At 49.5% G+C, this 13086-nt stretch overlaps 6 protein-coding genes across 6 annotated transcripts; 3 read left to right on the forward strand and 3 right to left on the reverse strand.

The window, feature by feature from the left end:
- Positions 1-245: 245 nt before the first annotated feature.
- Positions 246-1920, forward strand: N7496_009324 (MFS general substrate transporter; the record flags this gene model as incomplete). The annotated part of the gene is made up of 4 exons (XM_056702238.1): positions 246-343; positions 479-1423; positions 1484-1571; positions 1654-1920. 4 exons carry the CDS (start codon positions 246-248, stop codon positions 1918-1920), a joined length of 1398 nt encoding a protein of 465 aa, XP_056551238.1.
- Positions 1921-2473: 553 nt separating this feature from the next.
- Positions 2474-3532, reverse strand: N7496_009325 (uncharacterized protein; the record flags this gene model as incomplete). The annotated part of the gene is made up of 1 exon (XM_056702239.1): positions 2474-3532. One exon carries the CDS (start codon positions 3530-3532, stop codon positions 2474-2476), a length of 1059 nt encoding a protein of 352 aa, XP_056551239.1.
- Positions 3533-3920: 388 nt separating this feature from the next.
- Positions 3921-5270, reverse strand: N7496_009326 (uncharacterized protein; the record flags this gene model as incomplete). The annotated part of the gene is made up of 1 exon (XM_056702240.1): positions 3921-5270. One exon carries the CDS (start codon positions 5268-5270, stop codon positions 3921-3923), a length of 1350 nt encoding a protein of 449 aa, XP_056551240.1.
- A 2472-nt stretch (positions 5271-7742) lies between these two features.
- On the reverse strand, positions 7743-10358 carry N7496_009327 (Rad4 family protein; the record flags this gene model as incomplete). Its single annotated transcript, XM_056702241.1, has 1 exon — positions 7743-10358. The coding sequence occupies one exon, from the start codon at positions 10356-10358 to the stop codon at positions 7743-7745; it is 2616 nt and encodes an 871-aa protein (XP_056551241.1).
- A 316-nt stretch (positions 10359-10674) lies between these two features.
- On the forward strand, positions 10675-11195 carry N7496_009328 (CoA-binding protein; the record flags this gene model as incomplete). Its single annotated transcript, XM_056702242.1, has 2 exons — positions 10675-10759; positions 10816-11195. The coding sequence occupies 2 exons, from the start codon at positions 10675-10677 to the stop codon at positions 11193-11195; spliced, it is 465 nt and encodes a 154-aa protein (XP_056551242.1).
- A 468-nt stretch (positions 11196-11663) lies between these two features.
- Positions 11664-12716, forward strand: N7496_009329 (uncharacterized protein; the record flags this gene model as incomplete). Its single annotated transcript, XM_056702243.1, has 1 exon — positions 11664-12716. The coding sequence occupies one exon, from the start codon at positions 11664-11666 to the stop codon at positions 12714-12716; it is 1053 nt and encodes a 350-aa protein (XP_056551243.1).
- Positions 12717-13086: the final 370 nt, after the last annotated feature.

The following is a 13086-nucleotide window of genomic DNA, read 5'->3' on the forward strand; positions in this document are numbered from 1 at the left end:
GGCACACTTCAATTCATTGGCTAGTAAGAGGTACGGATGTCTATTGTAAATGCAAAAAGTCAAAATGAATTTTCGGGACTTCAACGGTGGCCCTGCTGTAGCTGGTGGCGGAGGCCCCTGCAGGGAAACCATATGCTATAATTAACAAGATCAGCTGTTAGAGGCAGCTTTTGTGGATAAATAGCCATCATACGTCGTTGCCTCTGACAAAACTTAAGATTAAGTTAAGTGCATCTACTGCAGAGATGAATCAGTTATCGCCCGAAAGCATTCTGGGCAACGTCCAGGCGAGCATTGCCGCAAATGGTCACTTCGAATTCAATGAATCACCTAAAGAAAAAAGGTTACCTGACAATCCCCGCAACTGGTCACAAACGAGAAGATTGCTATGTTCAGTAGGCGCCTGTATCGCGCCATTTGCTGTGTGAGTTAACCCCAGACTTGAAGGCTTTCTTTAGTACTCATTTTCAACTTTTAGTATATACGGCAATTCCATCTACGTGCCGAGCATACCGGGTGTCATCCAGAAATTCGGCGTCTCAACCACTTTAGCCATCTCGCCCATCTCATTCTATTGTCTAGGCCAGGTTCTTGGGCCCCCAATCACCGCCTCACTTTCAGAATTCTTTGGGAGAAAATGGATCATGCGAGTGTCAATCCCAACGGCACTGCTTTTTACCGCGATAGGGGGTTCGGCCAAGAACTTCGAAACCCTAGTTATCTGCCGATTCCTATCCAGCCTCGCCATCTCTCCGGCGGGCACAGTGAGTGTTGGGATCGTGAATGATATGTGGGACGTTGCCTTGTCCAAAACGGGCACCTTGCTGGCCTTGGTAATTGCGCTGATGAACCTCCTTCCGGCTGCAATTGGACCATCTACGGGCGCTGCTCTCGTTGCGACAACAGACGATTGGCGATGGACCTTCTGGCTCAATGCGATTCTTCTTGCTTTTATCGTCTTATTGACTTTCCCAGTCCCAGAGACATACTACCCATTTATTGCCAAGAAGAACACGACGAGGGACATAGAGAAGAACGACACGGGTCTGACTACTGCTCCAATGGGCTACAAGCATACCTTACGAGTAGCATTCGCACGTCCATTGCATATGATGCTCGAACCAATCGTCATTCTGACATCCCTAGCCTGTGCGATTCTCCAGGCCATTCTGTTCTGCTGGTATATTGCTTACCCTGTCATCTTTGAGCGGGTCTATCGATTCTCCGAGAGAGAGCAGGGGTTGGCTTTTCTCCCAATTTTAGGTGGAAACATCCTCGGTGTCTTCACGATCGGTATTTGCGATAAATTGAAGTATCAGAAGACCCGTGAAATCGCCGTGCAGACAGGTGCACGAGTTGAGCCTGAGTTGAGACTGTACCCGGCGTGCGTTGGAAGCATCACTGCCCCCATTTCGATTTTTTGGTAAGCCGTTCGATATCGCAAATTTCGTACCCGCAAAATCCTGACATTGTCACAATCAAGGCTTGCCTGGACTGCGAAATCCCAAATTCATTGGATTGTTCCCATGTTGTCCGGAGTTCTGTTTGGACTCAGTCATGCTACTATAGCTGTAAGTGATCCTTCTTTCATGCCAGACAAAAGATGAACCCCCCTGAGTTGCATAGTTATGTGATAACTGAATCTTACCTCAGATGACATATACAATCTACAAAAATGATATCTATGGGGCTGACTACGGTGCATCAGCTTTCGCAGGCGAGGTGATGCTTCGGTATCTTTTTTCAGCTGCAACCCCGTTGTTCTGGGTGCAGGCAATGAACTCTCTGCATATCAATTGGTCAACGAGTCTGCTTGGATTTATCAGCCTGTTCCTCGTTCCACTACCATTGATATTTTTTCGGTACGGTCCCTATCTGCGGTCCAAAAGCAAGTACGTGCCTGCCGAGCCCCGGGAATGAAGTCAAATGCAAGGGCCGTAGAGAGAGGCTAGGAATTGAGGAGAATACTTAAAGATTCCCCATTTAGACACATCGTCTCCATTCGCTTTGATATTAGATTTTTTTCCAATACAGATAATTTTCCTCGTTGAACAACTTTCCAGACGCGCTTTGTTCTGATCGAGGCTCTTCATGGTGAAAATTACCTTTAGCGTGGAGCTCGGCCGTGGCTTCAGCCTTAATTCTGACGGTATTTTGTGGATCGCACTAGCGGTTTAATACCGACTGCGAAGAAAGAAGCGGGCGGGGCCCCTAAAATTATCAACTTCGGGTTCGCTTGGCGCTAAGTAAATCCGCTAGGCTTTAATTGCTGCAGTATGTACTGTACTGTACGCCCTTGTCAGTACAGCGAGTGGGGCAAAGATCCTACCTAACTCGAATCCTACCATCATTCCTCGTTGAGTATTCGATCGGAAAGTTCTGCATTATTGACTCCACTTAAGCTTCAAAAATGATTACCGTACATCTGTAATACGATTGCACGAACTATCCAGCTCCGCCTCGCCAATTAGATTCATGATTCCCAACACACATATTCCTCATTCAGTCCCAACCAACGCCCACATGCCCTCCAAAGCCTCTCCCGATTTTCGGGACATTTGCTTACCATGGCCGACTCCGCCTGCATTAGACCCACAAAGTACCCCCTTTTACCGTGGAAATCCGGTCCCATAGCCACCTGGAGGAGATCCGTCCCAGAATCTTCCGATGAGCGAACGGCTGTTGTGAATGTTCTGAGAAAAGGAATAAACATTTTCATGGTAAACATTAAACACTGGGCAAAGAGCTTCTGCTCCTTGTTTGCACGGGAATCGACCAATCCACCGGGGTCCATTGCGGTCACCGTGATGTTGTTGAGGAATGGATGCTTTAGCTTGTCAGTGTCTCTCTTTCTTTCCTGGTAGATTACAGCTTTCTCCCAATGACTCACCTTTATGAGTCTCTCATTGAGTTCATGCATGAACATCACGTTCGCCAATTTAGCAGTTCCATACCGCTGGAATCCCCTATCGTGTTCCTCCCCTGGTTTATCCGGCGTCGGATAGACCAGCTCATCTATCTCGCTTGGTAATTGGGCATCAAGCTTGCAAAGAGGGTTGGGCTTTTCAGGGTCATGTGTAACAGATCCCAACATGATTACTCGGCCTATCTCGCGGTTCATGCTGTTCAATAACTTCAGTACCAGGAGATGATGCGATAGATGTGAAACCTGGAAGGTGCGTTCGTAGCCGTCGACGGAATACTTCTGGCTTCCGGAGAGTGACCAGCTGAATGCATTGCAAATGATAGCAGTCAAAGGGGGAAACTTTTTGTTTTGGATCATGACGGCCAGCTTCTCCGCAAAATCGTCCACCTCGGACAGGGAGTTTAGGTCTAGTTTGTAGATACTAACGCTGCATTGCGGAAACTGCGACACCAGATTCCTCAAATTTGCCGTGTTAGGATCACTGTCGGCATCATGATTTCGGACGGTTCCGATGAGCGTGTATGAGGGATATTGTGACAAGAGGGATTTTATAAAGGGGATCGCAAGGGAGCCGTTCGCCCCGGTAATGAGGACAGTACCTGTCATGGTATTCAAATAGCAGAGAGGAAAACTAAAGACAGTGGGAAATTGCTAAAAGGGACATGAATTTATATGCAAAGAATGGGGTTCTATGGCCTGTCAGCTGATTTGTTGCAGATTAAAGTATGGGTACTGGATTTTTCTATCTGCTCCAGTTCTTTTATGAGCATGACAATGCTGAGCCCTGCTCGGGTCAGCCTCACAATCCTTTATGCGAATGGGTCGCCTTGGCCGGAGCCCAGACATGGAACCTGAACAATGGTACTAGGATGCGCACAGGCCGGAAGTACAATGGGGATGTCTTTCGTTTACTTTCATTTTAAGGGTTTTTATAATGGTCAAAATTAATCCAAAACACCATCCGCGAAGTATGCATAGCAATCTATCTATACGCTCACGCTATATGCAGGAGTTCCTTGACCAACACATCCTTCCACCCCTCCAAAAGCTGCTGAACAAACTCCCCCTTATAAAATGCTGCATTATAATTACACGAAAGGTGGATTTTACCGTCCCTTGTCCATAGGTACATCTGTAGGAGACGAGTGATGATTTGAACGCCGAGAAACCAATCCTCAATTTCAAATGTTCCCGCAACACCTGTATACCGGGTGTGTAGGTAGTTATCGATCACCCCTAAAGAGCTGAGGTCGGCGCGTGCAGCACCTGGCCCCTGGATAGCAACCTCTAACGGGGCAGCCAAAATTTTGTCCAGCTTATTCATATAATCCACCAAAAAACCGAATAGTGGCTTCAGCTCGTTCCGGTAGAAAGGAGATAGCAAGTGCGCAAGCGATTTAAAGTCAGGGCACTGCGCGAGCTCGATGCTACAGGGCTTGCCAGTATGATAAAGCGACGCCGCCCCCGCGAGGCCATTCCAGGGTGGAGGAAGATGGTGGCGGAGGTCAAATGGGTTGAAACAGATGAAACGACCGTCAATGGGATCTGCGTATTCTCGCAGGGCCGTAAAGAGAGCGGCATGTGCAGTTGTTGTGACGGTCTGGCCTCGGGCCTTGCTAGCCCTGATAATTTTCTCGCTCAACTCCTGGGGTAGCTGAATGGTGGAACGTTGTGAAATTGTCGGTATTGTGTTGGGCAAACTCTCCCGCAGAGTCGCTGGTATAGACCCGGAGAGTGAAGACAGAAGTGCATCGGAAGATTGGCTCATTTCAGGCGTTGTCTCCAGAGATAGTTCGGCTGCCTCGTCAAACGGTGCAGGCAGTTGTGAGGCCTCCGATCCATCAAACAAGATTGTTCGACCCGCACCCGCGGCTAAAAGGGTGAAGAAGCTGTGTTGTAGAATAATCATGCCTCTGCCGTCCGTTCGCCAGTGTGGCGCGCGAAAGAGAAGCTGTCGGGAGTGTGGAAGATAGTACAGCATGAATCGGTCCGAGGGGGCGAGAGCAGAGTCTAATTCCTCAACATTTTGATTCTCTTTGTCTGAGTGGATGACCAAGGTTTCCTGTACCCAGACGTCAAGGGCCTCGGTTGAAGGCACGTTGTAAACAAAGTTGAGCCCGTTGTCGTCAGCACTTGCTGCAATCTGTGGGTGCTGGTGACGAAGAGATTTCCATGCATCCTGCAGATCTATTGTGGAAATATGGTGCTTGCATTGAACAACGCTGGAGACAAGCCAGTGCTGCTTTCCAAGATGAGCACCAGAAGCCGCAATACCGCGGTAGAAGCGCTCGATGGTATCAAAAGGACGCTCATAGCGGCCAGGTGCCGTTTCAAGCCACGGCATTTTGTGACTGGTCGGTGAAAACGAAAGGCTAGTAGGAAGATCCAAGGTGAATCAAGCAAGAAGATAGGTAGGAGATGTGAACCTCGACTGGCAGGAAACGGTGATATAAATACTCTTCTCTGGTCGTTCAGCTGCTGACTGGTAGAATGAGTCGAACTACAAATGCCCTAAAAAAAGGAACCACTGAAACACTATATTCGGACAGCTGAAGACTAGTAAGATTTTAGGTGTTTTGCCAAGTTCGTCCTAGCGGTCAATTGCCGGCTCCCACACTCCACTGCCTTGAATGGAACCAAGAAAAGGTCACCAGTGGAGGAAGACCTTGGCTTCCTGGCACTCCCCACTCATCTCCCACCGCTGTGTCCCCGGTAGCACTGATTGTATCGAGTATCACCGGCTTTCCCTCATCAGACTCTAGCGCAAAGGGTCGTCAACCAAGCCACTCGACGTAGTCACCACATCCTGGATACCTTTTGTCGTACAGCGGGATAGCTTTAAATAAACATCGTCCCTGGGACTTGAGACTGCGCGGCGACAAACGTGGGCAGTGTTGGACGAAGAATATGGATCATTGTGATACGTTATTGAACCATGGTCATATCAGGAGATTTTCGAACGGCTATAATTTTGTTGGTTAAGGCGTGGATAGTATCTTGCATGATTTTTGAGGTAGAAGTCAGAGAGCAAGTGGTTGCCACTAGACTGACGAGGGCTGGAGTTTCAGGAAGCTCGAAGATGGGCCCGGTGGCTATCATCTAGCCAATAAGTGCCGTATAAGTGCTGTTTCGAGTGTGCTGATGTTGATACAGGAGTTAAATGTCTGAGGAACCGATCTAAAGATATAGAAATATTTACCTTTCTCACTTTGGGCTTGAGAAGGGGTTGATGGTATTGCAAATGTAAGTAGGGGTATATGCCTACATATTGCCTGTACAATATCGTTTCGGGTACGTCGATCCCCTGATTTGCAGGTGTCGGCCCCGAGTGAGGCTATACCCAATTAGTATTAAGTGGCGTCATGGTCTGGAGAGGAGATTGTTTCTCCTCACACGCTGCCTCTTGCTTAAAGAGTCAATTGTCCTTCTCCCTACTCTGGAGCATTTGATAGTGTGTTAAGTCAAATGATTAGTAAAGGTTAAAGTTAGAGGCATCTACGTTATCTTAATTTAACATCACCAAGATAAGCTACATGGGCCGCGTAATTAAGCCTATCTATCTTGTCATAGTACTAATGCAAGATCCCTGACCCTATTCAAAATTATTTTGTCCCCTATCACGTGTAGTAATTCTTAATTAATTGTCCCGTTACTTCTTAGTAACTTAAATCTTTTCTACCGTGTTAAACTACCTAGACTTTAATTATATAAACTACCCTAAGATAATATCGCTCGCTATCTTCGACTTCGATAGTACTCTCTTCGATATATATAAATCTATCTCTTATATAATTAAATTAACCTTCGACTTCCTCCCTATATATAGCCCTCGTTAATCTAAAATCTATTACCTTATCTCTAGCGGCGCTAGTCGTTCTCGAAGCCATATTTTTCATATGCACAACGGCTACTAATAGAAAGCCAAGATGCCTTTATGGAAGTCGTCAGCATTGGCACCTTTCTATCATGAACTAGAGGAGTTTGAGGGAAACGAAATTAAAACTTCCAGTATCATGGAAACAACAGCAGAAAGAGAAGATGTTCGGCTGCGGCATTCCAAGGCGAATGGGCGATTAATGCTTCCGAGACACTAAAGTACTTCTTCTTACATTCTAATTTTCCATCTTCGTCTTCATGCTCTCTCTAGATAGACCAATTGACTCAGTTTCCCCTTTTGCTTCCTTACGCTGGTGTCGGTGAAACCATCACGAGCTATGTATTACTATTCTGTTATCTATTGCCTCGCATTTTTCTGAAATCGGCGGGCTCAGTCTATAATCTGTAGATACTAAGAAAAAATGAATAAGATAGAGGTGATGCTTGTAATGGCAACACCTGTGACGACTGCGGACACTGGACTGGTCACCAGATTAATAACATAACAGACATGGGCTTCAGCTCATTACAATGATGCTTTCCTACTTCATTTTTTGAGTTTTTTATTACCTACAGACAGAGCTTCTTAAGATCTATGCCTTTTAGCCTACCTATACCGCTTCCCCGATAATATCTGTTGATTATGTTTCTATGTGGGGTAGGGCGTTCCTGGGAAACGGATCAACCCGATCTAGAGTTATCAGGTTTAGCAAGGCGCACGATCATCAGCCAAAAAGTTCCAGATAAACCGCTTTAACTTTATCACCCGAAGAGGCTACTGACTCCTAACGATTTCAAGCACACTTCTGAATATCACCAGACTACAGTTTGTGATTGCTATGACCGAGAGCATGATATGCTAGTCTACTAACCTCATTTTTTTGAGGCCCACAGCTTTGCAAGGGGCCACGAAGCTTCTAGGACCTCCCAGATCGCCAAGTCACGTATCTCCAACTACTGAACCATCATCCTCTACATCAGAAAGAGTGGCAGCAGCCATGCGCCGTCGGGTATCATGATGTTGCTCAACGACCAAGCCATCGTCCGCGTCTGCGTCTGCTTCACCGGGTAACAAGAAACCACCTCCATGGTCAAGAGCGTTATGAGAAGCTTCGTCAAAATGATGATGCTCATCCACAAACTCAGGCTGGATCTCAGGCTCAGACGCCTCATGCAGCTCTTTATGCTTTTTCCGCGCCGCAAAGGGATTATGAGAGTCCCTCTCCCGATCCTCGGCATGATTAAAGCCTCCATACTCCTCCTGCACACGCTCCATGATACGCAATCCGAACAAGAACTTGCGCCAGGTTTGCAATATGCGTTTCTCGGCTTTGAGTTCTTCGCGTTTCCGCTTTTCTTCAGCGTCAATTCGCCACGCATCCCGGAGTAAATCTTCGTTCTCGGCTGCGATGACTACGCCCTGGATAACGGGGACTGCCATCTTGGAGCCGAATTCAAAGCCAGTGACTGCTTCAGCGTAATCGATGCCGAGTTTCTTGCAGATGCGTACTGTACCCGGTAGTGGGACGTGTGCTGCACCGCGGGGGACCATACTCGGTACGAAGCAGTCGATATTCCCGTAGTCGTTCTTCGGGATTCTACCATCAACGATGGGCGGGGGGATGATAAACTCAGTTTGGTCGCGGGCGTACAGTCCCTGCATGGGCTTTTCACCCGTCTCGCGCTGTAACTCGTCGACCTCGCGCTTGCGCCGAAGAGTCACGGATCGAATGGGGACTCGTTTAAGGGGGACAGCGCCTGGCAGAATCTGTCGGCCTTCCTTGTGCCAGCTCTCCGCTGACATGCATTTGACAACGTCTGCCCTACGGAATACAGGTTCCTGCTTGGCTTTGTCGCCTTTTCCAGAGGTGAAGATGCGGACGGATTCCGCGCCGGGGATGAGGGCTTCCTCGCGGCGGAGGAATCGCTCTAGCACGAATTCGGTGGATTGGCGGAGACTTTGCAAGGTATCCGTCGTCTGGGTTGTCTTTTTCTTTTCGGGTTGCTTTCGTTGAAGATCTTTTGCATCTTCGATCTCGTCCACTTTGGTCCGTTGGTTCGTGGGTCTTGTATAGGGACGGAGCGTTACCCTGAACCAGTCAAACTCGTAATATTGGCCCCGGCGATGACCTGGCATCGGGATCTTCTCTACCGGCATGCGTAGACCCTTTGTTTTTCCAGGCCAGGTTCGTCTTTTGAGGTATCGGGTTGTCACGTCTTTGGCAGTGGCATCGGCTGAGTATGCAATCACATAGCAGATGACCTGCTTGGCGCGGTCAGCTTTGACACCGCGCGGTTCAAAGGCTGCTTGTAGCTCGGGCGTTGTTGCTACTGGGTTAGAGAGAACGAGAGGATCGACCGGGATGATCTCATGAGTAATTGGGGACGCCACCTCGGTCCAGTAGATCGGGAAGGGCATATCCTTGTCATACTGGGCTTTACCCTTTTTTGATGACGGTGCTTCCTCCGGTGTTGTGTCTCCTTCAGACTCGTCGGACTCGTCGGACTCGTTTCCCAAGCCAGACGCCTCTGGCTTGGCCTCCGTCTTGGATGGAGTGTAGGTTTCCGCTTTGGTCCAGCCAAAGCCCAGCGGTTGTAAACTAGCCACAAGCCTGGCCTCGATATTCAAAGCTCTAATAAGAGCCGTGAAAAGCTGAGCACCCACATCTCGAGAGCCCTGCATATTCTCCGCAGCAGATTGGAACTCCTCCCTACTGGCAATACGCTCTCCCTGCCGCTCGGGGCCATTTTCCTCATTCCGGAAATCATTTATAACCGCCTCGAGCGAGGCAATCGGGCGATAGCCATGTTTCCGCAGACCGGGCGCAGTGATGCGAAACTGCTTCCTCCAATATGCCACCAGAATCTTAAGCAAGCCAATCAAAGGGTCTCCCCTGCTCATATCTGGCTGACCGGGCTCCAGTCGCTGGGAATCTTCACTCCAGTCCTTATTCTTGCGTGCCTGCTTCCCTTTATTTTTACCCTTTGGCGGCTGCGGTTTTGGTTCTGGGGGCTCCAACCCCGAAGCTATTCGCCATTTCTTGACTTCTTTTTGGATACCCTCCGGCAGCTTCTGACGTAGTGTCTCGTGGACTTTCTTGTCATTTACCCAGGCGTTGCGAATGGCATTGTGGAAGAGCAGACACTGAACGTGCATGCAATGAGACTGGACGCGGATCTGGCGTTCAATCTTGCTTGGCCCTTTCTTGCCATCCAAGAGGTCTGATACATGGACTTCATTCTTGTCCAGGGTCAACTCCAAATCTTGCAGCTCCGGTTGGGGCCCGGCGACGACGGGCGTGGTTGCACTGGTCGTATTAGGGTCGATAGCATCCTCCCAGTCGACATCCTCTTCTTCCTCGTCGTCAGAATCGGCTGGACGTAGTCCTTGCGGGGTCTCTATATCGCCCTCGGGGGCATCGCTCAGCGATGACAAGTCACAGTCGGAGTCGGAATCATCAATGATGGGGACAGGCGCGGCCTTGGCCTGGGCCTGGCGCTTGGCTGGGGGCGGGTCCGCGGAGGAGACGCGCTTGCGGGGGACGAAGGGCGGCATGCGCGGGAAATGAATGTGATTGCCGAAGGGTAGCTTGAGAGAGAGGTAAAGGATAAAGTGGGGGTAAGGTTAGTTTTTGGGGAAAAGCGTCGAAAGGTTGGGGATTTCGCCGATCGGGGAAAGGAGATGGGCGATGGGCCAAAGGAGGGCGAGGATGACGCTGTCGGCGGATGCCGAGGTCAAGCTGCAAACAACTTGGACTTGTTTGACTTCTCTACGTTGAGTGATTGCACCATCTCTGATTAGAGCTCAGATTCTACAACAATCTACGATATTAACCAGCAACCTTCTTTATCCTGGAATCTCCTCGCCAAAAATGGAGGCCGTCAAGCGATTCTTCTCTTCCCCGCGCTTCGCCGTGGCGGGGGCCAGCAACGACTCGGCCAAGTTTGGTTTTAAGAGTGCGTCTTCCCTCTCGTCTTATCTTTTCTTGGATCAAAGAACTCACATTCTCCAGTCCTCGCATGGTATCACCAACACTCGCTGCCGGTAACTCCCTTAAACCCGCGAGCACCGCAGATCAACCTCCCCTCGCGTGCGTACGACACCGTCCCCTCGCCGAGTAAGCTGCCCTCGCCCACCCAGACCTCCTTGTCCGTGGTCACACCTCCCCCAGTGACCCTTCAGGTGCTGCAAGAAGCGCATTCTGTCGGAATTCCTGCTGTCTGGCTGCAGCCGGGGACTTTCGACGACGCCGTGCTGGAGTATGCCCACGGACACTTTGAAGCGGTGATTGCGGGTGATGGTGGAGCTGGTGGCGAGGGATGGTGTGTGCTGGTTGATGGTGATGAGGGATTAGAGGCTGCTGGAGTCCAGTGGACCAGTCAGAGACTGTGATGGAATCAAATGAAAAGAGACTAGAAGAGTGGAGGAATAAGATCTGATCTGATCTGGAGATGGTTGTTGAGTGGATGTTCGTTAATGCTAGGGGCAGCAACTAGTCGACGGTGTCTCGGATTTACGAGTATACAATACTTGTAGTTGTTGTTGCTATTATTATTATTATTTACTGAGAAGAAAGTAATGAGCTTTAAGCAACTTCCAGTGGCTTTCTTTTTGAATTATCATCCGTTCAAACTAGTTGAGTCGCACTGGAGTAAGCTTCACCCAATGACGCTTTGTTGGACTAACCCGACCGAGTTCCCCAACCTCGTTACTTTTTTTCCTTTCCTCTACTTCTCCTCGACTTTCTCTCCCATTTTATTCTTTTTCTTTCTTCTCAAACTCCCTGCTGTATCTATCCTCTATACTTCTCTCACCTCCCTCCTTTCATCTCCTCTCCCAACCCCCTCAACTCCTTCAAATATGCCGGACATGCCGGCTCTCTTCCACCAGTCGGCCTCCCCACCCAAACTCGACCTCGCCAGCGCCAACTCGCAGTTCTTCCAAGTCCCTGCATCTACATCGGCCTCGTCATCTCTTTACTCGCTATCCGTCAGTCGTAAGCGAGCTCGTCGCGATACCGAAAAACTATCCTCCAAATTCGAGGCCTCGACCGGAGTAGCCTCCGCTTCTCCACTTCTCCAAGCCGACTATAGCAAAACAAATGGTCACGATCAGTTCCTCCACTCTGCCGATCTCGACTATCGTCCCAACCGCTACCGCGAGTCATTCCTACCACCCTCGCTCGACAACAGCGTTGATACTTTAGATGGAGACCTCCACGGGACAAGTCGCAAACGCACTCGCCGCGACTCCATCCTCACCTCACCAAGCGCTGAGGATGCCAGCCCCAACACCAGAGCCGTCGGCTGGGGACGAACCGTGATCAACGTTGTAGGAAAGGTCCTCGATCTCTGCTGGTCGGGTGCATTCCGAGGCTTTTATGCTGGCGGGGGACAAGGTTACGACATGCAAGCTGGTTCACCAGCACCATTCACCGCCAGCTGGGAGGCTGGGCCGAGTTCGGCAGAGAAAGAACGTATCTTCCGAACCCCGATCCCCGGCCAGTATCCCGACGAGGATATTGATCGCAGCTGGGTCGTGATACCCTCCGATCCGATCGATCCTTTCGTTGGCGATGCAGCTAGCAGTCCCTCCGCACGCCCTCGTCGCATTCATCAGGCGTCCAGCCCGCGTCGTCGGCCAGCGGTTATGCCAAAATTGAACAAAAGACCTAGTTCGTCGATGCGGCCTTCCACGCCTACGAGACATCAGGGTTTGCCTTCACCTCGGTTGAGAGATGGACCGGGCTCCGCTGAAATGCAACGATATGCAGCGCAGATGCGCCGGAGGGAACGTGAAGAGGACGCCAGTATCAAGCGATTGAACCGGCAACTCCAAGCAATGATCCGAGAGGGTAAGCAGGCTCTGGGTTCGACGGTGGAGGTGGACGATCTGGACATGGACTTTGACTGAGCAATATTTGGACTATTGCATTGGCGTCATTCCTTGGAGCTTTATTCTTTGTCTTTTTCTTTTTTTCCTTGTTGTTTTGACATGACTGTTTCCTTTTTTTCATGCTTCCCATGACTCGATACCCCAACCGCGCTGGTTAACTTGGTTATTTGGTCCCGGTTAAACCGGCTGAACGCGCTTGACGACTTTACGATCCCGGTGTTTTTGTCTCTCTTACGTTCCATTCTTACGCCCCGCACAAAACTGGCTGAGACCAGGGGAGTTTCTATAATTCCAAGGCTTTTTACGATAGCAGACTGAATTACCAAATCGATCAAAAAGCCTCTTTCATTCGAAACAAATGACATTGTAACTGAAGTTCAATAAATAC

The sequence above is a fragment of the Penicillium cataractarum genome, assembly GCF_028827025.1.
Source record: "Penicillium cataractarum strain IBT 29864 chromosome Unknown utg000008l, whole genome shotgun sequence".
NCBI classification, from domain to species: Eukaryota; Fungi; Ascomycota; class Eurotiomycetes; order Eurotiales; family Aspergillaceae; genus Penicillium; species Penicillium cataractarum.